Here is a 22,829-nt window from a genome sequence, read left to right as displayed (position 1 = left end):
TGACAAATGGGATCTCATTAAACTAAAGAGCTTCTGCACAGCAAAAGAAACTACCATCAGAGTGAACAGGCAACCTACAGAATGGGAAAAAATTTTTGCAACCTCTACTTCTTATATCTACTTACTCTTAGCTTGAGTGATCTCATCCAGGCAAATGGTTTTCAATATGATTTACATGACAATGGCTCCTTCCATTTAAATATCCATTATTAACCTGTCTACTGAGCTGCCTGCAGACTCCCTGACAAACCCACTCGAAGACTGAATAGGGATCTCAAATTTAATATTGCATGTCGAAAACAGGAACCCCTCCCTCCCCTAATTTTCCCTATCTCAGGAAATAGTCCCACCATCAACACATTACTCACAAAACCTAGAAGTCATCTGTGCTTCTTTATACGTTATATATCCCTTACATATTCCTCATCCCCTATATCCAGTATGCCATCAAGTCCTATTTGGTTTTACTTCCAAACTGTACCCAAATCAGTCTTTATCTCTCCATCTTCCACTTAATACCAAAGATCTAGTAACTGTCATCTGTTGCTAGGATGATTTAAATAGCTTCTTACTCCACAGCCAAAAAAAAAAATTCTTTGAAAAAATGTAAATCATATACTCAGTCTTCCATTTGCTAGATTCCCATGGTTTCCCATTACACTGAGAAGAAAATGTACACTCTAAACCATGACCTAAGGGGCCACGGCTAATTATCCAACATTTCCTTCCATTTTACTCCTCCAATCATTGCTCTCCACCCTTTGAAAACTTTACAATTTGACTCACTGCATGATTCTTCGTCACTACATGTCATCCATACCTTTCTATTTCTTAAATGTGTCTTGTTTGCTACTGCTGCATGTCTTTGGCACTCACTATCCTGCTTGGAATGAGCTTTTCCCATGTTCTCACTTAATGGGCTCTTTTTTCAGAGTCAAGTCTCAACTCAAATGATATCTTTGCAAAGAGACCTCTCTATCTGAAGTAACTAGCTTTGCCAATCACTATCATGCTAACTTGTTTTATGTTATTCATAGCATGAATTATTATGAAATCGCCTTGTTTATTTAAGCCCACTAGGCTGTACTCTTCATGAGAAATGCATCTATCATTTTATCCTAAGTTCCTAGAATAGTAGGTATCACATAGTGGACAACTCAAAATATTATATGTACCATTCAACAATGGGTATTAAATGAAAAATAAAATTACTAGATCTACTTTTTGAAGAAAAGAACTGTCTTATATAGTTTAATAAATCCCTGGCATATTCTTGTTAAATTAAACACACCCCAAACAGCCATTAAAAAAGCAAATACTAGCTCTAAGATCCTAAGAAGAGTTTGGACAACCTGACAAAAAACAGATTTACTCTTTTCATTTGCACGTTTCCAAATATTTTCCTTAAAAAAAGACACCTCTTATTTAAGGGTTTAGCCAGCTAAACCATTGAGATAATAATTTACAATGCGTAAAATAACAATGTACTTGGTGCAAAAACAGCACCAAGAAAAAGCATTTTACCCATTGAACCAAAAATGCTGGAAAAAAAAGCAACAATACTAGAAAAATAAATACCCTCCTTCTTCTAAAAATAATAACTGCAAACAATAATGTAACCTCTTTTTGGCTAAAGTGAGGTATAAATTTAAAATGTTTCATATTTATAAGCTGCCAATGAATACCTAATTTGTTTTTCAAAAATACTTAACTCATTCATATTAAAGCATATTAATATTTTCGTATTAAAAGCCTATGTCTTGTTTAATACTCATTCCAATTCAAGTATTATAACATATAAATATGTAACTACATAATCTCATAAAGCATGTAAAGAATGTATAAATTACATGACATAGAAAAAACATGCATTTATATTCATATACACAGGAAAAGTTTCTCATTAACTTTTCATGTATTAATGCACGTTGAGTTCAGTTTTATACGGTTGCAATTCCCAGAGGTTTAGGCATCTAGATTAAAATTAACCATGAGTTTGAATGTATAAGTTTTAATAATTTGTCATTGAACACTAATTTACAGATGGTGTGGTATAACTACATGGTGGCATAAACTAAGTGTTCCCATTTAAAATGATTTCAAACAGCATGTAGATGTTTTTCTTAACTCAAAACTTCTGATTTGAATGTTATTTTTCCCAGTCTTAAACTTTGTCTCAAGGTTTCTTCACAACAGAAACGTGTTTGAGTTAAGCCATTAATCCATTGACATTTCCCATCCTTTTCTTCATAATATCTGCCTCATTCTACTGTGAGGAAAACTGGTTTTGTTTGATGTCAAAATTATATAATGGCAAAGTGTAGCCTTGGACACAGAAAGAAGAGAGAGGAAGACCCAAGTCTCTACTCTGTCCTTAAATATTACTTAACACTGCCTCAGAAGCTTCTCCTACTCTGTATTCTCAGCTGCCTCCTACTTGGGATTCCTCTTCTACCTTCCATTTGATGGAGTTTTCTTGTAGAGTCATCAGTCATCACTAGAACATTTGTAGAAGAGATAGTCTGACCCAAAAGAGCTTTTCTGAAAACCTTCCAATTAAATCCAAAAGGTGTCAGTGTAATTCTGTTTTCCCCACTTATTAAAGACTATAAACTAAAAATCAAATGTAGGATGAATAGGAGAACAAACGGCATACATCTATAAAGTTTAAATATGTTTCCTTAATTATATTGAACCTGGCTTCTAGTTAGGATAATTATGAGATCTGCATAATATATTTCCAAGTTTCAGAGAAGTCTTAGTCTTTAAGTCATGATGGAACAGCTTTAGAGAAGCATAAGAAAACATAAAACTAAAACCAAAAAGTGTAATCAAAAATTAAAATAACTGCACAAATGAAATTCATTATATGCAAGTTTCTATGTAAGGCATCAATTTAGTTGAGCATATGTTCTTGTCTAATTCAGAATATGCCAACACCATAATCACTCAGGTGGTGATCATAAGAAAATGTGATAAATACTATTCTGTACCTACCAGCTGTAATTCAGAACACAAACATTAAAATTGAAACAGAATTTAATACCACATCCAGGTAAAGCAAAAGAGAATACAAATCCATCAAAGGCTTACTAATTCCATATTAGGCCTAAAGAATGGTTGAAGATTTAGGAACATTATTACGCAGAGTTTGAGAAGGGTCTATATGGAAATCCTAAGCCTTATCATTGGAGATAAGTAATTTTAAATTGAGAAAGATTGATCTTAAAATACTAGGTACTGAAAGGAAGTGTGGACCAAACAAAATAACAACAACAAAAAGGGAAAACAACCCAAAAAAGTAAAATTACTATTCTGCTGACTCCATACATGCTGCAGAATGAGACACTCTCCAATTAGCTTCTGAAGATAGTCTCATCTGAGACAATTAGAGCTGGTTGCACAAAAACTGTGTCATTCAGAACATGCTTTGAGAGGGTTTACAAGGTACCAACAGAGCTTCCAAACTTGCTTTGTTTTCCTAATTGAAAACTTAGAAGGTAATAACCTCCTCTCAATTCATAGAAAGCCGGAAACCCTAGGATACAAAGCAGTTTCCAAAGAAATTTAAAATAAAATCATGTATCATTAAAAATTGAACAAAACAAACCAAGCATGTCTCCCAAAGAAAGAAAAAACATGCCTTTGAAACAAACAGTAAGTCACCACTGTTCATTGCAGAGCAGCATGTCAGTTACAGAGTGGCAGAATGAATGTGCAAGTTGCCAAATTGAACTAATTTACGTTCTGAATTAAAATAAAACACCCTCAATGTTGTAGGCCACTTCTATTCACCAGCATTCCTAGGGTTTGCTATGATCCGTTTGGAGAGACATGGAGACATTCAGCAGTTGCTTTGGCTAATAATGCCTTACTCCTTCCAGCCACCCTTCTTTGCAGGAGTCCTTTTGCGTATCTACTCCTCCTTCATGGAATGACCTACATATGTACAGATATGACAAAATCTCCCAAAGATAAGAAGGAGGCAAAAGCTGCACAATTCCTATTATAACAAAGTAACTGAAAATTTGCCCTTTGGAGCTAAAGAAGAAATGCCATCTCAAGATTCACTTTCCAGTGTCGTCTCAGTGCTTTCAGCTTCAGCTATTATAATTTCAGCAGGGGATTATACACACTAACCACGAATGGTTAGGTCACCCTGGCAGCTAAAAATAAAGCTTTAATTCTTCCTTTTCAGAGAAATGTAAACTCTAATGAAACTATTTATTTCATGTAAGCTAAAATTATTCATTTGCTTATGTAAAAATTGGTCAAAGAATGCTATGTGTAAAGTCTCAGTAATGAACTTAAACTATATAAAGACCATTACTCAAGGAGTTTCTGGTATCAGGGAAGAGTTATGACACGCATGTACACTACCACAGGAAAATAGAGAGTGCTGTGATGAGATTTGTCAGTGTTCTTAAATCCAGAAATAAAATACAAAGATGTACTGAGTACTGATTATGCAACGACTCTTTTAAGCACAGTGATTATAAAAGATATTTATATATATATATATACACACATATATGTATACATATAAAAATGGATAAAGATACTTTTATACTCAGTGAGCTTATACTATTTAGTCAGGTAAGTAAAACGTAGATATTTTAAAATGCAACAATCACATATTCTTATTGTTGTTGAGTCCTCAGCAACTGGCATACAGGAGAGCCGCAATAAAAGTGTGTTTTGTGAATTAATAGTTAACTGTGTGTATATTTGAGTGGATACATGTACACATGTGTGTGTATGCATGTAGGTATACCATAATTTAGCACTACATATTAAAAGAAGCCTGACACCTTAAAAAAATAAAAAGCTTCTCCCTGTGTTAACTTGAAGTTCTTCACTGAAATTATCAAGGCAAGACCCATTGATATAATTCTTCATTATAGGCACAAAGGTAGAAGACATTTGAAAGAACTCTAAAGTGGACCCAAACCCAGATTTTTATTTAAGATGTACAATTTGTCAGTCAAAATCCACACCGCAAAAGATACATCATTTTGAAAAACCCAAAAATGTATTTGACCAGGAAAAATATAGACTAGAAATATAACATCAGTTACTAATTCTCAACAGAATTTTTACCTTAATAAAAGCAGCTGGAATTACCTTCCACCTCCCTCTCTTCATTGTACAATTACCCGCTAGTTTTTATTACTTCCAGTTTTTACTAGCAACCAAATCCATCTCTCTTTCTTTTACTGTTGCTGTTACTGGCTCAATTCATGACTTTCTTACCTGGACTATTGGCCTCATTTCCCATGCTCTTGTCTTAGAGCTCTTTCCAATCTATCCAGTCAGGTTATTCCTGCTAAGTTCTGCTTCAATTTCTCCAATGGTTCCTGACTTCCTAGAGGATAATATTAGCATTTCCTGTCATGTCATACAAAGTCCTTGTGATATGGCTCCATTCTATCTTTTTCCACCTTTTCTCCTGACATTCCCCCATCACTTCTTCTGTACTGTGCCCCAATATATATGTATTCCATCCATATCCAACTATTTTATGTAAAAGCTACTCTAATATACCACTGTGATCAACAGAACAATGAACTCTCCAAAGATGTCCATGTCTTAATTCCTAGAACCTGTGACGGCTACCTTAAGTGGCAAAAGGAACCTAGAAGGTGTGAATAAGTTAAGGATCATGAGGTGGAGAGATTATACTGGATTACGGTGGTGGGCCCAATGTAATCAAAAGGATATTTACAAGAGGGAGGCAGGAAAGTCAGAGTCAAAGAAGGAGATGTGACAGTACAAGTAAAGGTTAGAGAGATTGGAAGATGCTATGCTGATGATTTTGAGTTCAGGAAGGAGCAACAAGACAAGTAATACAGGTGGTTTCTAGAAGCTGGGAAAAGCGAGAAAACAGATTCTTCCCTGGAGCCTCCTAAAGGAATGCATCCCTGCTGATACCTGGATTTTAGAACTTCTGACCTTCAGCACCATAAGATAATACATTCCTGTTGTTTTAAGACACTAAGCTTGTGGTGATTTGTTACAACTACAATAGGAAAGTAATATACTATACATGTACGAGATCTCATATCACTTATTTTTTGCAAAGTATTTAATAGCAGAGGTGGTAGATTGTTCATCTTTTTTAATCCCCCAGAGAATTCAGTCCAGTCACTTGTTTACAGTATGTTTTGTCTGAAAACATTTGCTAAATACAAAGAATAAACTAGAACTGACTAGTGAATATGAAAGGACGATGCCTATAGCACCACCAGTTCCAAAGATATGACAGAAACATGCATTTTATAAAGTAAAAAGGCATGCAGTTACAAAAATAAGCACTCCATATGTTTCTAAAAAAATCAGCAAAGTTATGAGGAAATTACATAAACAATTTTCAGGATATGATTCATAGGTATAGAAAACTAAAAATGATCAAATTAATAAAGATAAATCATACTGCATTGGTTTCTATTAATAAAATTTTCCATAAGTTTGTTTTTTAAACAAAGAATACAAAAGGCAAGTTTCTACAAACAAATATCTAATATTTTAACCTTCTTTATGCCCAGACATAGCTGATGTGAATCGATGTTATCAAGCACTTGGTATATATTAGGGATTCAATAAATGCTTGTTAACATTGGTGTACACAACCTGTTACTTTGTCCTTTAACAAGATGAAATAGGTTCCATGCATAAAATCCTAAAAGAAAGAAATGTAATCAAGTACAGTTGTACATATTTTATATGCGTACTCATAACTGGAAAAGTATTATCAAAGTTTGAAAACATTGGTAGCATGTTAATATTTTTGTGTGTGGGAGGTGTATTATATGCCCTTCGTTTGAAAAAGCATTTATAACAGGTAAGACCCTTTGAAAATTTTTCACTTTAAAAAAAACAAAACATTGCCGACCAATAATTTCTCTTGGTCTTCATTCTTTGGGATATGCAGATAAAAGTAATTGCTTTTTCAAGGTAACTTTGCCTGATGACTAATGCTTTCCATTTAGCTTGATTCTACGTAGGCCCTCCAATCTCCTAATCCAGGGCCAGTCCAATAGACCAGCAGGAAAAGCTAACTCGTGAAGCGCACATCTATCCACACATGATCTTCACTTCCATATTCTTCTCAGCAGCTCTTATTTATATTAGTGAGCAACTAAAACCTTTAAAGACTTTTCCTCCTTTTGACACCTGAATTATTAAAATGACAAGACCTTAATGACAGCAATGTATTAAAAGAGGATTTTTAATAAGACTATAATATGAATGCACTTGTCAAAATAATTTAAATTCTGGTAATACAGGGCCACAAAAGGACATGATGCTAAGATCATAAAAATATGATATTTTTATCTCCTTAAAAGATCTCAATGAACATTTCTATTATAAAAATGTACCAAAATACAGGAGAAATATATATACTCTTTATAAAACCTAAGGCAATACATTAGAGAAAATAAATGTTTGAAAAGTATTGAGATCAAGTAAAATAATCACTGAGCAATAATTCATCAAAAGTTTTCTTCCCATGTTTATTTCTCTCTGTGTTCTGTGTTTATTACTGCATTTTCATCAATCCTAAAAAGCCACAAGATGGCATTGGAGAGTACAATTGCTTTATAGAACATATTTATAGAAAAAAATGGAAGAATCCTCTTTTCAGATAGTTGCATTTTTTCTGATATGACCATATATTTCAGAAAAATATTAATTCACCAGAGTATGAAAATCTTTCCTCATATTGATAAGAATAATTTTTCTTTATCATTTACAACATAGTATTTGGAATACAAAATAAGTGGAATATGCTGTAAGAACTGAAAGTAAGATGCCAATGGCATTACTTTATTGAGCTCAAGGTAGCAAAACTAATTCGGAAATATTTTAGTACAGTTAGTAAAACATAAATGACAATTGAATAATGTTGAGAATACTCACAAGAGGCTCGCTGACATTTTTTAAAGAAATATTTATATATAACCCTCAGAGATTTTAAAACTTGGCAAAGTTATTCACTCCATCGCCTTAAGGCAACATTTCCCATGCAAGGTGTCTTGCATAGATGTCTTAAGAGACCATAACTCTACAAAAAGAAATTTGCCTTAAATAAGCAAAAACAGACTAAAACATGGTTTGATATTTTAAACTGACAAACCAAATTTTACCTAGTCACATCACCACATGCAAGGAAAGTATCTTATTTTTAATTGGGCCTTCTAATGATATACTGTGTGCTGTTTAAAAAGAAATAAAAACTAATTGTTTTTCTCTTAATAGAACCTTTGTTTCAAGCTAATAACATCCTCCACTCTGTAGTGCTGGCTCCAACTGTATAGCATAAAGTTAAATATAGCCAACAATGGGCCCCGGGTACTCTGGTCACAAACTCTGCCTTTTTAAACGTGTGATCAATTTGCAAATATGTAAAATAAGTTACAGAAAAAAGTGTCAGGTGTGTACTTTGTATGCATTGAAAGTGCTCAATACATATTTGTGAAAGGAACAAAAAGATGAACTATTATTTGTATGGATGATGATGTAGTTCAAAACTTTATGAAAAAGGAAACCAAAGACATGACAGGTTCAGTCAGGGACATGTTCCCAATCAGCAAGGCTCGTTAGGAGCTGGATTGAAACCCAAGTGTCTTAATTTCCACCGCTGTGGGTATTATAAGGTAGGTGCAAAACTAATTACGGTTGTCGCCATTGAAAGTAATGGCAAAAATTGCAATTACTTTTGCACCAACCTAATATAATACTCATCAGATTAATGTAAGCCACTTCTGATATATTAACTAAAAAGATGTAATTTTTGTGATCATTACTGTAGATGAAAGTTGGAGTGTAAATATCAGCTGTCTGTAGACCTTTCCTGGAACTCACAATAGTTAACATGAAGATTGACCATGGAAAATTATAATACACTTGTAAGCTATCTTTCATATCTCTATCTATGAAATGAAAAAATGAAAATTAAATCAGTATCACCCTTCCTTCAAGAGGTTTATCTATGGCAAAACATGTTTCAGTTCTTGGTAACAGAAGTTTTTGATTGGAAAAAAATGTTATCTGTACTATAATGCAATTCTTTTCATTAGCATGGATGACCACAAGTTTTACACTTGTTCTACCTAAATAGAAAAAGCATAATTTCTAAAGAGTTAAACAAACTTTAAAAAGTAAAATCCGTGGCTGGGTGTGGTGGCTCACACCTGCAATCCCAGCACTTTGGGAAGCCAAGGCAGGCGGATTACGAGGCCAGGAGTTTGAACGAGGTCAGGAGTTTGAGACCAGCCTAGTCAACATAGTGAAACCCCATCTCTACTAAAAATACAAAAATCAGCTGGGCATGGTGGCACGTGCCTGTAATCTCAGCTATTCAGAAGGCTGAGGTAGGGGAATCATTTGAACCCTGGAGGCAGAGGTTGCAGTGAGCCGAGATCACACCATTGCACTCCAGCCTGGAAGACAGGGCGAGACTCCGTCTCAAAACAAATAAATAAATAAATAAATAAAAATAAAATAAAATCCCTCTAATATACAAAGGCCCTTTAATATACTGATTTTGCACAATACATACTTTTTAAAAACCTGACATCAACTTCTTTTAGACTCCCTTGTCTCTCCACCCCTACATTTTCCTGAATCTTGATTTAATGACGTATTTTCAGTTATCTGACACAACTTTCCAAAGAATTTAACACTATCACTCTTTCATTTTGAAACTTTCTCCACTCTTGGTTTGCAGGAACCAAAACAAGTAAAGTCTCTTTCTTCCTCTCTTAGCTTCCCCTTAGTCTCCTTCCCTGACTGGCTGCTCTTTCTCTGCCAGCCTCTTCAGGGCTAGTGTTCCATGGAATCCTTGATCCTCTCCCTTTCCCTTTTCTTTTCCTCTTCTCTCTCTGCATGTTTTCCCTGAATAATCTCATTCCATCATGTTGCTCTCAATATGAGGACAATTTCAAACTCCATACCTCTTGCTTGACATTTGCAGTGTGAATAGTGGTCCCCCAAAAGATATGCCCACTGAGACCTGTGAATATATGAATTTATTTGGATAAAGAATCTTTGTGGATGGAATTAAGGTTACAGATCTCAAAATGAGATCATGTTGGATTTTCCACGTGGATCCTAAATCCAATGACAGGTGTCCTTATAAGAGAAAAGCAGAAGGAGATTAAAGACACAGAGTGTCGGCCGGGCGCGGTGGCTCAAGCCTGTAATCCCAGCACTTTGGGAGGCCGAGACGGGCGGATCACGAGGTCAGGAGATCGAGACCATCCTGGCTAACACGGTGAAACCCCGTCTCCACTAAAAAATACAAAAAGCTAGCCGGGCGAGGTGGCAGGCGCCTGTAGTCCCAGCTACTCGGGAGGCTGAGGCAGGAGAATGGCGTAAACCCGGGAGGCGGAGCTTGCAGTGAGCCGAGATCTGGCCACAGCACTCCAGCCCGGGCGACACAGCGAGACTCCGTCTCAAAAAAAAAAAAAAAAAAAAAAAAGACACAGAGTGTCTTTAATGTGAAGATGGTAGTGGGCACAACCCAAGGAAAACTAAAGCCACCAGAAGGTGGAAGAGGCGAAGAAGGATTTTGTCACAGAGTCTTCAGAAGAAGTGTGGCCCTGCTTATACTTTGATTTCAGGCTTCTGGCCTCCAGAACTGTGAGAGGACAAATTTTATTGTTTTAAGTCACCCAGTTTGTGGCAATTTGTTACAGAAGCCACAGGAAACAAGCATAATTCCAGACCAATAAATACATTAGCTCAGTATTTCCAGTGACTACCACAGCTCATATGTTCCAAATTGACCTCATTTCATCCCCTCTCCCCGCAAAAACTGCCATTGATCTTCTCTCTGTAATTAGTGACACCATCAATATAACTTCTCCTCGAATTATTCCACGATTCATGTCCAAACACTTACCAGATCCTATATATTCTTCAGAAACTTATTTTCAGTCCCTTTGATTGCTTTTCAGGCCCTCAGTATATGTAAATATGATTTTATTGAGTCCCTTACTGGTGATTCTGGAATCTTACCCCTAGAGTCTTTTCTACAGGGAGTGTTACATGTCAAAAATCAGGTGTGATCATGTCATTTTCATGTGTGATCCTACATAGCTTGATTGTGTGTCTTCCCTTCTCTGTAAAGGCAGCTTTACTGATGGACTCACAAATGTGGGTAACACCATCATATACAAAGCAAGAAGTCTCATCTTTATGGTGTAGAGAAGACACCATAATGAACAGATCTATCAAATCAGAGGTCCAACCACCCAGACTGAATTTTCTACTAAAGGGATTTGCAAAGTTATTAAATATCTCAGCCAAAATATTTTGTTCTCAAGATAAAATCCAAAATCCCTTGCAAGATATCCAAAACCCTTTATATTCTATCCTCAATCTACATTTGGGGCTTCATCATAGTCACAAAGACCTTACTATTTTCTTTCAATAAGTAGTTGCTTCAAGTTTCTGTGCTTTGAGGACCTTTAATATGATAGATGGTATCCCAATCCTCTCATTACAGAATGTTTTTCTTTCCCTCTTTCTTTATAACCTCTCACATCTAATTGATCATCTATTTCAATTGAGTCTAACTTAAAATTGCTCTCTCTTCTGTCTTCACTATTCTCACTGCTATAACTTTACATCTGGAAATCATTTTTCAGGTCAGGTATTATTTTGTTGAAAGGAACACAGACGCCCTTAGTCTACCACAGAGAAAATGGGGTATTTTTTGAAAGTATATGTGTGGAGTGCAAATGAATCTTAAAACGTTCTTAAGATCCAAAGCGTCATTAGTATCAGTTTTCTCTTTCTCTTTCCACCTCTCTTCCTTCCTTTCCCTCTGCCCTGTTTTCTTTCCCTTTTCTTCTTTTGCTACAAACCCCCTGCACCCTTTATCATGCACCATGGATTACATAGGCCCTTCACCAAAAGTTTTCAGCTTCCCTGTTCTTTTCTCTTCCATTCCCATCTGGCTCCCGGCTGACTATTCTTTCTCTAGTCTTCAATGCCTTCAACCGACAGTTTATTTGAATTGGCTAACTGCTAGTTGCAGTAAGCCAAATAATGCTCTCTAGAAAGATGTCTACTGCCTCATCCCTAAAGCAGATGACTATGTTATATTACATGGCTAAAAGTACCTTTCCAATTTGATTAAATTCATGATTTTAAGATGGAATGATTATCCTGGGTTATTTGAGGATGCCCAATATAATAATGAAGGCCCTTATAAGGGAAAGAGAGAGGTAGAAGGGTCAGAGTCAGAGGAGATGTGATTATGAAGAACCTCAAGAACGACAAGATAATAAATTTGTGTTGCTTTAAGCCACAATGTTTACAGCAATTTGTTAAAACATCAGTAGGATATTGATACACCAGTGTCCCTAATTTCCAAGCCACCTTATGGATCATGTGAAAGCCTATAGTTGACCACCCAGGGATCAGGGGTTAATCCTCTGGTCCTAGCAGTGAATGCCTGTGTGTGATCTCTGCGATAAACATTGATATGGTTTGGCTGTGTCCCTACCCAAATCTCATCTTGAATTGTAACTCCCACAATTCCCACCTGTCATGGGAGGAACTCAGTTGGAGGTGACTGAATTATGGGGATGGGTCTTTCCTGCACTGTTCTTGTGATAGTGAATGAGTCGCATGAGATCTGATGGGTTTAAAAATGGGAATTTCCCTGCACAAGCTCTCTTTTGCCTGCTGCCATCCATGTAAGATGTGACATATTCCTTGCCTTCCGCCACGATTTTAAGGCTTCCCCAGCCATGTGGAACTATAAGAACAATTAAACGTTTTTTTCTTCCTGGTCTCAAGTATGTCCTTAGCAGTAGCATGAAAACAGGCTAATACAGTAAATTGGTACCAGGAGTAGGGCACTGCTGAAAAGATACCCGAAAATGTGGAAGCAACTTTGGAACTGGGTAACAGGCAGAGTCTGGAACAGTTTGGAGGATTCAGAAGAAGACAGGAAAATGTGGGAAAGTTTAGAACTTCCTAGAGACTTGTTGAATGGCTTTGACAAAAATGCTGATAGTGGTATTAACAAAAAGGTCCAGGCTAAGGTGTTCTCAGATGGAAATGAGGAACTTGTTGGGAACTAGAGCAAAGGTGACTCTTCTTATGTTTTAGCAAAGAGACTGGCAGCATTTTGCCCCTGCCCTAGAGATTTGTAGAACTTTGAACTTGAGAGGGATGATTTAGGGTATCTAGCAGAAGAAATTTCTAAGCAGTAAAGCATTCAAGAGGTGACTCGGGTGCCGTTAAAGGCATTCAGTTTTATGAGGGAAGCAGAGCATAAAAGTTCGGAAAATTTGCAGCCTGACAATGTGATAGAAAAGAAAATCCCATTTTCTGAGGAGAAATTCAAGCTGGCTGCAGAAATTTGCATAAGTAATGAGGAACCGAATGTTAATCCCCTGGCCATGTGATTTCATGGGCCAGGCCCAGGGTCCTCCTGCTGTGTACAGTCTAGGGACCTGGTGCCCTATGTCCCAGCCGCTCCAGCTACAGCTGAAAGGGGCCAACACAGAGCTCAGGCTGTTGCTTCAGAGGGTACAAGCCCCAAGCCTTGGCGGCTTCCACATGGTGTTGAGCCTCACAGTGCACAGAAGTCAAGAATTGAGGTTTGGTGACCTCCACCTAGATTTCAGAAGACTTACGGAAACGCCTGGATACCCAGGCAGAAGTTTGCTGTAAGGGTGGGGTTCTCATGGAGAATCTTTGCTAGGGCAGTGCAGAAGGGAAATGTGGGGCCAGAGCCCCCACACAGAGTCCCTCCTGGGGCACCGCCTAGTGGAGCTGTAAGAAGGGAGCCACCGTCCTCAAGACCCCAGAATGGTAGACCCACCAACAGCTTGCATTGTGTGCTTGGAAAAGCCACAGACCCTCAACTCTAGCCTATGAAAGCAGCTGGGAGGGAGGTTGTACCCTGCAAAGCCATGGGGGTAGAGCTGCCAAGACCATGGGAACCCACCTCTTCCATCAGCATGACCCAGATGTGCAAGACATGGAGTCCAAAGAGATCATTTTGAAGCTTTAAAATTTGACTGCCCTGCTAGATTTCAGACTTGCATGGGGGCCTGTAGTCCCTTTGCTTTGGCCAATTTCTCCCATTTGGAACGGCTGTATTTACTCAATGCTTGTACCCCCATTGTATCTAGGAAGTAACTAACTTGTTTTTGATTTTATAGGCTCATAGGCTGAAGGGACTTGACTTGTCTCAAATGAGACATTGGACTGTGGACTTTTGAGTTAATGCTGAAATGAGTCAAGACTTTGGGGGACTGTTGTGATGGCATGATTGGCTTTGAAATGTGAGGACATGAGACCTGGGAGGGGCCAGGGGTGGAATGAAATGGTTTGGCTGTGTCCCCACCCAAATCTCACCTTAAACTGTAACTCCCACAATTTGCACCTGTCATGGGAGGAACACAGTGGGAGGTGATTAAATTATGGGGTCAGATCTTTCCTGCACTGTTCTCATTATAGTGAATGAGTCTCACAAGATCTGATGGTTTTAAAAATGGGAATTTCCCTGCACAAGCTCTCTTTTTGCCTGCTGCCATCCATGTAAGACATGACTTGCTCCTCCTTGCCTTCCACCATGATTGTGGGGCTTCCCCAGTCATGTGGAAAGTCCAATGAAACCTCTTTCTTTTGTAAATTGCCCAGTCTCAGGTATGTTTTTATCAGCAGCATGAAAATGGACCAACAAGAACATCATTTCTCTAACAAAAGTTAAATTGCCTACCATTTGCTAGCTTCTATATTGCTTCCCTCTATCCCTCACCTCTCCCATCAAATATATAGAACAATATATTATTTTTTACCCTCATAACATTGTACCACACTTATACACTTATAATACTTTGAATATTATTACTTATATTAAGTAATAATATTCCAAGTTAATAAGTTGGAATACTAATACTACTACCAATAATAATATTCCAAGTTAATTAGTTGGAATTCCGAGTTAATAAGATGGAATAACTTGGAGTACTATACCCATTAACTTGGAATATTCTCCTCCTCATTGAAGTCTTAGTCAACTTGGAAGATTCATTCATACTGCCTTTTATCCTTAACTCACCATGAAGCAGGCATCATTTTCCACAATTGGCATTCATCTGTGCCAACGCTATATAAAATTATACTGACAACTAAAACTGAATGGGTAAGTTTCTGGGGAAATTCATAGGTATAACAGAATATAGGTATAACAGAACATGGATACAACTAAACAAAGATATTGGCTAATTTTATTTTGTTTGTTAGGTGCAAGTTCCATTTTTGTTAGACTTATTATTTTATTTAAGGACATAATTTCAAAGGCATATTAAAATTACTCTAGATCTAATTTCAAAATTTGTAAGAAGTACAATAAATAGGAGATTTTTGTTTCTGAGAAAAAATTAAAGTGCTTTTTTGTTTAACTTCAAAAGGTAAAGAAACAAAGGCCCAGAAGTTTGGTCTTATAAGCTACCAAAAAAGGAAAATAAGGAGAAACACCTTATCTTTTTTGACATATTTGACAAACTGAGAATAAACACATGGTAACATAATAAAAGGCAGATGCTGGGGGACTAGGTTGTCTCTTAATCATGTGAAATTAAGCTCATTGACTTACAGGAATGCTCAAGAGAGCTGCTGCACATAAATCACATTGACGTGAGACGGAAGTACCCCCACTAGACTTTCTCATTCCTATTCAGTTAAATCTCACTTTCTTTACACAGTAGTATAATTTCTTTTACTTAAATGAATATCCATACGTAACAACACAAAAATTAGAACTGTAACTGTGTCTTTGGTTATTTCAGTACTCTTACCTTTTATAAATTATTTGGGCCTAGAGTCACAAGTTTAGGAAAACCTCTTGAGGCTTGCCTTCCTCTTGCTGTCAAGAAGAATTGCATCTAAATCATTGTACACAAACAGGTGTCCCCTGTCAGGTTCTAGAATGAAGAGAAGATCAACTCCCTGTGGTAACCCTTTTACTCTCTAATAGCTGGCTGCTTTAGGAAGCTTTTATATAGTTTAAATCCCTCCTAAAATAATATGTGCTTTTTGGTAATGCAGCCACTTACTCTTCTCCATATGCTGTAATAACTGTGAATACTTTTTCTATACTGAAGTCACTTGCTTATTTATCCTGTATTAGTAATCATGAGCCACAGCCTTTTCATAATGGCCACTATGGAACAATACCATTAAACTCAAAACTTCGGCACAATGACATTAGTGCTTCTTTAAAGCAACACTAAATGTAGTAGAATTCCAATAGAAAAATACTTGAAGAATCATTTTCCTTACCCTTGAACAGATTTTGAACTGCATCTTAAGCCCATGAAAACATTCCCCATTTGTAAAGGTTCATTGTCTTCATCTAAACCCTTATCATGTCCTAGATATTGCTTATTCTGAGATATTTGCTTCAGTAGTCTCACATTATACATTATACTGATGGCTCTTTAAGAAAAAAATCATTTTTCTTAAATATCTCTATTTAATTTTACCTTTATCTTTCTAATATCGTTTTGGTCCTGTAGCATCCTCACTGATGTAACCCTGAATATTAAAACCACTCACTCAACCGTTCATGCAGTCATTAATACATTAAGACATTTCCTTGAACCCTGACTCTGAAACAGCATATTTGGCACAGTAGAGATTATAAACATACATTAATCATGGTCCTTGCACTCACCATCTTATAACGTTTTTGAGACAAAAACATCATGGAACCCCTTGTCTTACCTAATTTCTACATCGAGACCCCTCTAGCTTCATTTTTCTTCAGTATCCCAAACTTTTCAGGCAAATTACAACTCACACTTTAGTCCCCCCCAAAGTGCTACAGGTATACTTTGTCCGTAACAGTCCTTCAACTATTTATACTATTTCCCTGCTCCCAAATCTTACTCCAGATTTTCTTACACACCATTTTAGAATGTATATATTTAAGAATAGCTATTATTAACAGAGACTACGCTAACCTCTTTGAACGGCCTTTTAAAGATGGAACATGTCAAATACTTTAACCATGCAGACAAAGTAATAATCACATTTTTATAGTTTGAAAAGTCCTATGACACAGTGGAAATATGAAAATAAATTCTTTTTATCTGCAGATAAATATACAAACAGGGAAGAAGGAAGAGAGGAAGAAAGGAAGGAAGGAAAGAACAAAAAGGGAAAGAAGGGAGGAAGGAATGAAGGAAAAAAGGGACCAACAGACAAGAATGTAAAGCTAAATTTCTCAAATGGTTGAGAGACAAAGTTTCTCCAAGCAAGCATTTGCTTTACATGTGTGTTTTTTTTTCCAGAATTCTAAAAATGACAGCAACTGAGATGTTTACTTACTGAATTGCTATAATATTTCACACGCTTGAGGGGGATTGGCAATATTGGTCGTCTTAGCCTCCTTCATCAAGTGCTACTTATAAAAACTAAACAAATAGGTATGAAATTGTCCCAGGATAAAATCTATTGTGTAACGAACGCTGAATATCTGCTTCTATAGATATTAAATGTATTGATTCTAAATGTAGGCACAACTTTAGGACATTACCTGAGAGACCAGATATAGTTCTCAGTTGTCATAACATATTGTACATATTTAAAGTTATATTTAAAATGTTATAAGGTTGCATTTGAATATTTTAATCAAAGATGTTATAATGACATAGCTGCCTTATTATATTAAATCTGTTCCTTAAATTAATAGCGATGGGAGTGTAAGTCAATGTGATAAAAATAATGCATTTCCAGCTTGTGTAATAAGAGCCCCTATTGCTTTCAAATTAGTTCTGTTAATGAGAAACAAATATCTACTTTTAAATTTTTATGGAATGACCATATGTGTTAATCTAAAGTAAACACGATACATAATTAGCATGCCATAAAAAATCAACATTTCTCTGTGTAATATAATATTGTATATGTTCCTAATTATTAAAATATCTAGTTCTGGTTTTCTAGTGGTCACAGTGAACTAAAAATAATATTCTAGTAAAAGACACATGAAAAGCATTGGGTTTTTAGTCATGTTTATTGACCTTTCAAAAAGATGAATAAAATAAAGAATCAAAAGAGAATTAAATAAGACGAAAGAAGAAAGAAGTCCTCTTGATTAATACGCAAAATCAAACATCAAAAATTTATTTTTATCCCCTGGCCATGGTGCTGCTGGTTTTATAGGTTGGGCTGGGTGTGAAGATTGAGCCATCAATCTTTTAAGGAAAAAATGCCAAGTGTACTCCTCTTCTACTTGATGTATGGAGATCAGTAATGACACTATTCAGTAAGCTACATATCTGCTTCCCTCAAACAAAGGTGCCACGGGAACAGACATCAGCTGAAATAAGTCCAAGCTATGAAAGTATATGGATAGAATAATATTATTCCTTCCGAAAGTGCACACTTAATATCTAAAAGTCAAACAAACAAACAAGCCTCCATTCATCTGGATCTTAATATAGACACTAGGGAAAGGTATGTTAATTTACATCATATAGAAAAGTAAACAAATCAGGCATGCTGCGAAATCCCAGTACCTGCCCTGTCATTTTTACATTGTAATGTAGAAAACACTTTTGGTTTAGACGGTATTATATAATTATGTGACAACTGCATTCATACATTGAAGACAGAAAGGTCTCAGAACTTCTGCTTAACTTAGCACAGCATCTTCTTACCATTCTTCTAAAATAATTACAAAACTGAAATAAAACTGAATTTGAGACAGATTCCTGAGTTTTCTCAAGCCTTTAGAGCAGACAATTTTTACAACAATGAGGTTTTCTAGAATAGAAATTTGTATTAAAATCACTTAACAGATTTTTGAGACATTCTAATATTTGCATTTATATTAAATTTGCATTTTCCAACTGCCCCACGTTTCTAGCTCTGCTCTCATGCTTCTCAAACACACAAAGTAAGTCCCAGTTTGATAAAATTTCTTGCCCCCAAATTAGAGGTTATATAGAATGGACGTATTACCATGACTTTATGATGAAAAAGGAGTAACATTTCCATACGAATAAATCAATCACAGATCTGACACACACAGAAAGAACTGGAAAAAAACAGATTTTATATAATTAGTGGTAATAACCAGAGAAATAAAGTTTTAAAGAATTAATCAATATTTCTCTTTTGGATAAACTATTGTCATTTTGTTATAATACTTGCACAAATCAGTGTTTCTCTTCTATATAGCTACTATCTCAAATACCTATGTTAAGTGATTTTAATGTAAATTTCTATCCCAGAAAACATCATTGTTGTAAAAATTATCAGCTTTCATCACTATTTACTCCCCTTTCTACCTACTCTAACTCTCTTGCTTATGCTCAATTGTACTTGAGCATAGTACAATTAAAGAAATCAAAATATATGTTATTTCCCATTAACTCATTCGAATTACATAAACCACTACATCATAATCCTGCCCTAGGGTTTTATCTCATTCAAAAGATCCACTGAGAAGAAGAGACGAAATCATGTGTAGACATAGAAACAGTATTTTTTCACATTGCCTATAACCACATCAGTGGCAGATACAACAGCTGTATAATAACCAAATATGCTAGAACCAACAGGCTCAGTATTTTTTTTAACTTTCAACCACGCACCAAACCTTTTTCCATGCACAATGCCCTCCCCAATTTCCCCCCCGACTGTATCCCCAGGAGGGGCTCACGAGAGCAGAGCTGCTCCCTATGTCCCCTGCATGTGAGCTTTTTCGGTATATAATCAAAGTGAGTTTGAAGCCTTTTAACCTCCTGGTTAAGATGGTTGCTTCACAGCACCATCTCAGCCCTTTCATTCCCTTTCCTTTCTGAATTCCAAAGATGCTTTTGTCCATGCAATTGCTTATATCACAACACTGCAACCTCTTGTACATTATCTCATCTTATTTTTTCCACAGTCTCTCTGGAACTAACAGACAATACATTCTAATTCTAGCAACAAAACACAATACTCTTCTTCTTCCTTTATACCTAAAAGCTATAACTTCAAAACTTATGTGACTCCACATAGTGTGAGCATGGGAAGGTTTTATATTATTAATGACTTACTAGACAAGATACAACTTCACAATGATAATGGTATTTATTCAATTGTTCCATACAATTGAAGTATCAACAGTCCACCACAAACCAAGATGCCCAATAACATGTAAAGTTTTTCATAAATGCCAACATTAATCTATTTAGTAGTTCCTTTCATTACCATTCTACTTTACCTCTATATTTCCTATTAAAACATTAGTGCTTCCTCATGACATTTTCTTCAATAACACTAGTGTTTTCTTTATATACTTCCAAGCAATTCATCAAATCAGCTGGAGTACAACCCTGAAAAGAATCTTCCCTAAGCAAAGCTGACATCAAAATGGTAACAATAAAAGTTAACATCAAATATACAATAATATTTCCGTGCAAAAAAATTAAATACCACTGTTTATATAAGAATACTTAAAATCCTACCACAAAATGAAACCTAAATACAAGGTTTTGCTATTGAATCCATGCCAATTCATAGTAATTAACAAAATAAGCCACATTCTTTTAAATCCACTCTGACTTTTCTAATTCCCTATGAGTGTGCTCCACCTATTTACTCATAATATCTACAATATCTCCACAATACGGATAACTCATCATTCTCAACTTTTCCCCAAATGGCACATGTGTAAATGTAGCACTATCACTTAAAGCTATAAAAACAGCTAAAAAAAAGAGGAATACTGCTTACCGGAGCCTCTTTTGGTCACAACCTTCAAACTCTGAGTAAAAGTAGCGTATAAGAGAATCAAGTGTGGAATCGGAGCTTTCATCTTCCAGCTCTTAAAGGCTGTTCCCTAAAGCAAAGATTAAAAAGAAGAAAAACATGCATGTTTTAAAAATAGACAGCAGTATTATGAGTTTCATAACTTTGATCAAACACGATTGGTGCAATGAATTACACAAAACGAAAGAATATAACCAGGATTTCTATTATATTGTCCCATATGTTGTGGTTCCTAAGTTAAATCAAAACCAGTAATACCAAAATTATGCCTCCATAGCCCTCACCCCCAAAATGCTTTAAAATCTTATGTTAACTTGAGGTTTTGGATTTTTTACTTTAACTCCCTACTTGTATTTAAATAAGTGGAAACAATCCCTTCAAAAGAATTATTTCACCAACAATTTATCTTAATATAAATCATCCAAACTGACATTTTGAACATTCCATGCTGCAATAGAATGTGGTTTTATTCAGTGTCATTCTTTCCAAGAGATTAAATCATAAACTGTATGCCTCAAAATATTTAATCGTGATTTTATAATTATCTTTCAAAAACCTCTAAAACATACTTTAAGATAATTTTAAGCCTTTTGTTTTTATTACAAGAATGTATATTCTGGCCAGGCACAGTGACTCATGACTGTAATCCCAGCACTTTGGGAGGCTGAAGCAGGCAGATCCCTTGAGCCCAGGAGTTTGAGACCAGCCTGGGCAACATGGCAAAACCCCCATCACTCCAAAAAAAAAAAAAAAAAAAAAATAGCTGGGCATGATGGAGTGCACCTGTAGACCCAGCTGCTTGGGAGGCTGATGTATGAGGATGGCTTGAGCCTGGGAGGTCAAGGCTGCAGTGAGCTGAGATTGTGTTACTGTACTCCAGCCTGAGCAATAAAGGAAGACGAAGAAGGAAAAAGAAGAAGAAGAAACAACACTCAATGAAGCTACCAAAAAATCATTTATTTCTATTATAAGGCTTGCAGAGGGATATAAGAAGGGACACTAACGCAGTGTGTTTGGATTTCTAAAGGAGAAACATTTCATTTGAAATTAAATAAATGAACATTGTCTTCCTCAGAAAATCATCCTTCTGTGTCTTAGCTTTACTGAGGTATAATTCACAAAGTTGGATATGTTTAAAATGTACAATATGTTTTGATAGGCATATATACTGTGAAATGATTATCACAATAAAGTTAGCTAACACATACTTCAACTGACATAGTTGCTATATTTTTGTGTGTGGTAAGACTTCAGATCTACCCTCAACAAATTTTAAGTATACAATGTAGTATCATTAACTATAGTCAACATGCTGTACATTCGATCCCCAGAATGTACTCATGGTATATCTGCAACTTTGTACCCTCTGACCAACATATCCCCATTTTTCCTCATCCTGTCCTAGCCCCTGGCAACCACCATTCTACTCTCTGCTTCTTTTCTTTTTGTATAAGACTGAGATAGTAGAGGTGAGAGACTGAGTTTCAGAAAGTGGCAAATCAGAACACAGTTCAAATATATTGTAAACTTATGACAGCACAAGTTTCTTTGCAAGACATTTGAGGAATGATCATATCCAGCTTTCCATCACTACAACTGTATTAAAGAGGAGAAAGCCAAAACTATCATATTTTGCGTTGTCCCAGAGCCTCATTCAGATACTTCTGAATGGTTTTAATTGATTGATTTACTCACATTAATAAGTCTGTTAAAACACATTTTAATTCACAAAAGCAAAATCCATTCACTTGTGGCAAGGTGTCACCATCATTTTATTTAGAAAATCAGTGGATGTGTAAAATAGCATGGAAAATAATCTATTTTAATGGCAGCACCTTTAAGGGATGATAATCTCCATAAGTTTTCTATCCAAAGACCTTAAGTTTACATAAAGACATAAATGAAACCTAATCCAAGAGCTGATTCATGAGACACATCTGATGAACTGCCACATTACAGTACAAATCTGAGTCATGCATTCCTAAAACCCAAATCTCATTTCCCAGCCACCACTCTAACTGGAGCTGCAG

The 22,829-nt window shown here is 36.0% G+C and overlaps 1 protein-coding gene across 1 annotated transcript in view; it reads right to left on the bottom strand.

The window, feature by feature from the left end:
• Positions 1–22,829, bottom strand: part of IL1RAPL1 (interleukin 1 receptor accessory protein-like 1) — a 1,423,595-nt gene that overhangs the window by 1,197,653 nt on the left and 203,113 nt on the right. Inside the window, exon 2 of the mRNA XM_011935152.1 lies at positions 20,764–20,869. Within this exon, the coding sequence (XP_011790542.1) occupies positions 20,764–20,845 (82 nt within the window). The 5' untranslated portion in view covers positions 20,846–20,869. The remainder of the gene's footprint in view (positions 1–20,763; positions 20,870–22,829) is intronic.

Source organism: Colobus angolensis, unplaced genomic scaffold, assembly GCF_000951035.1.
Source record: "Colobus angolensis palliatus isolate OR3802 unplaced genomic scaffold, Cang.pa_1.0 Scaffold140, whole genome shotgun sequence".
NCBI lineage: Eukaryota > Metazoa > Chordata > Mammalia > Primates > Cercopithecidae > Colobus > Colobus angolensis.
The sequence above is the reverse complement of the archived record's forward strand: the minus strand, read 5'-3'. Positions and strand labels throughout refer to the sequence as shown.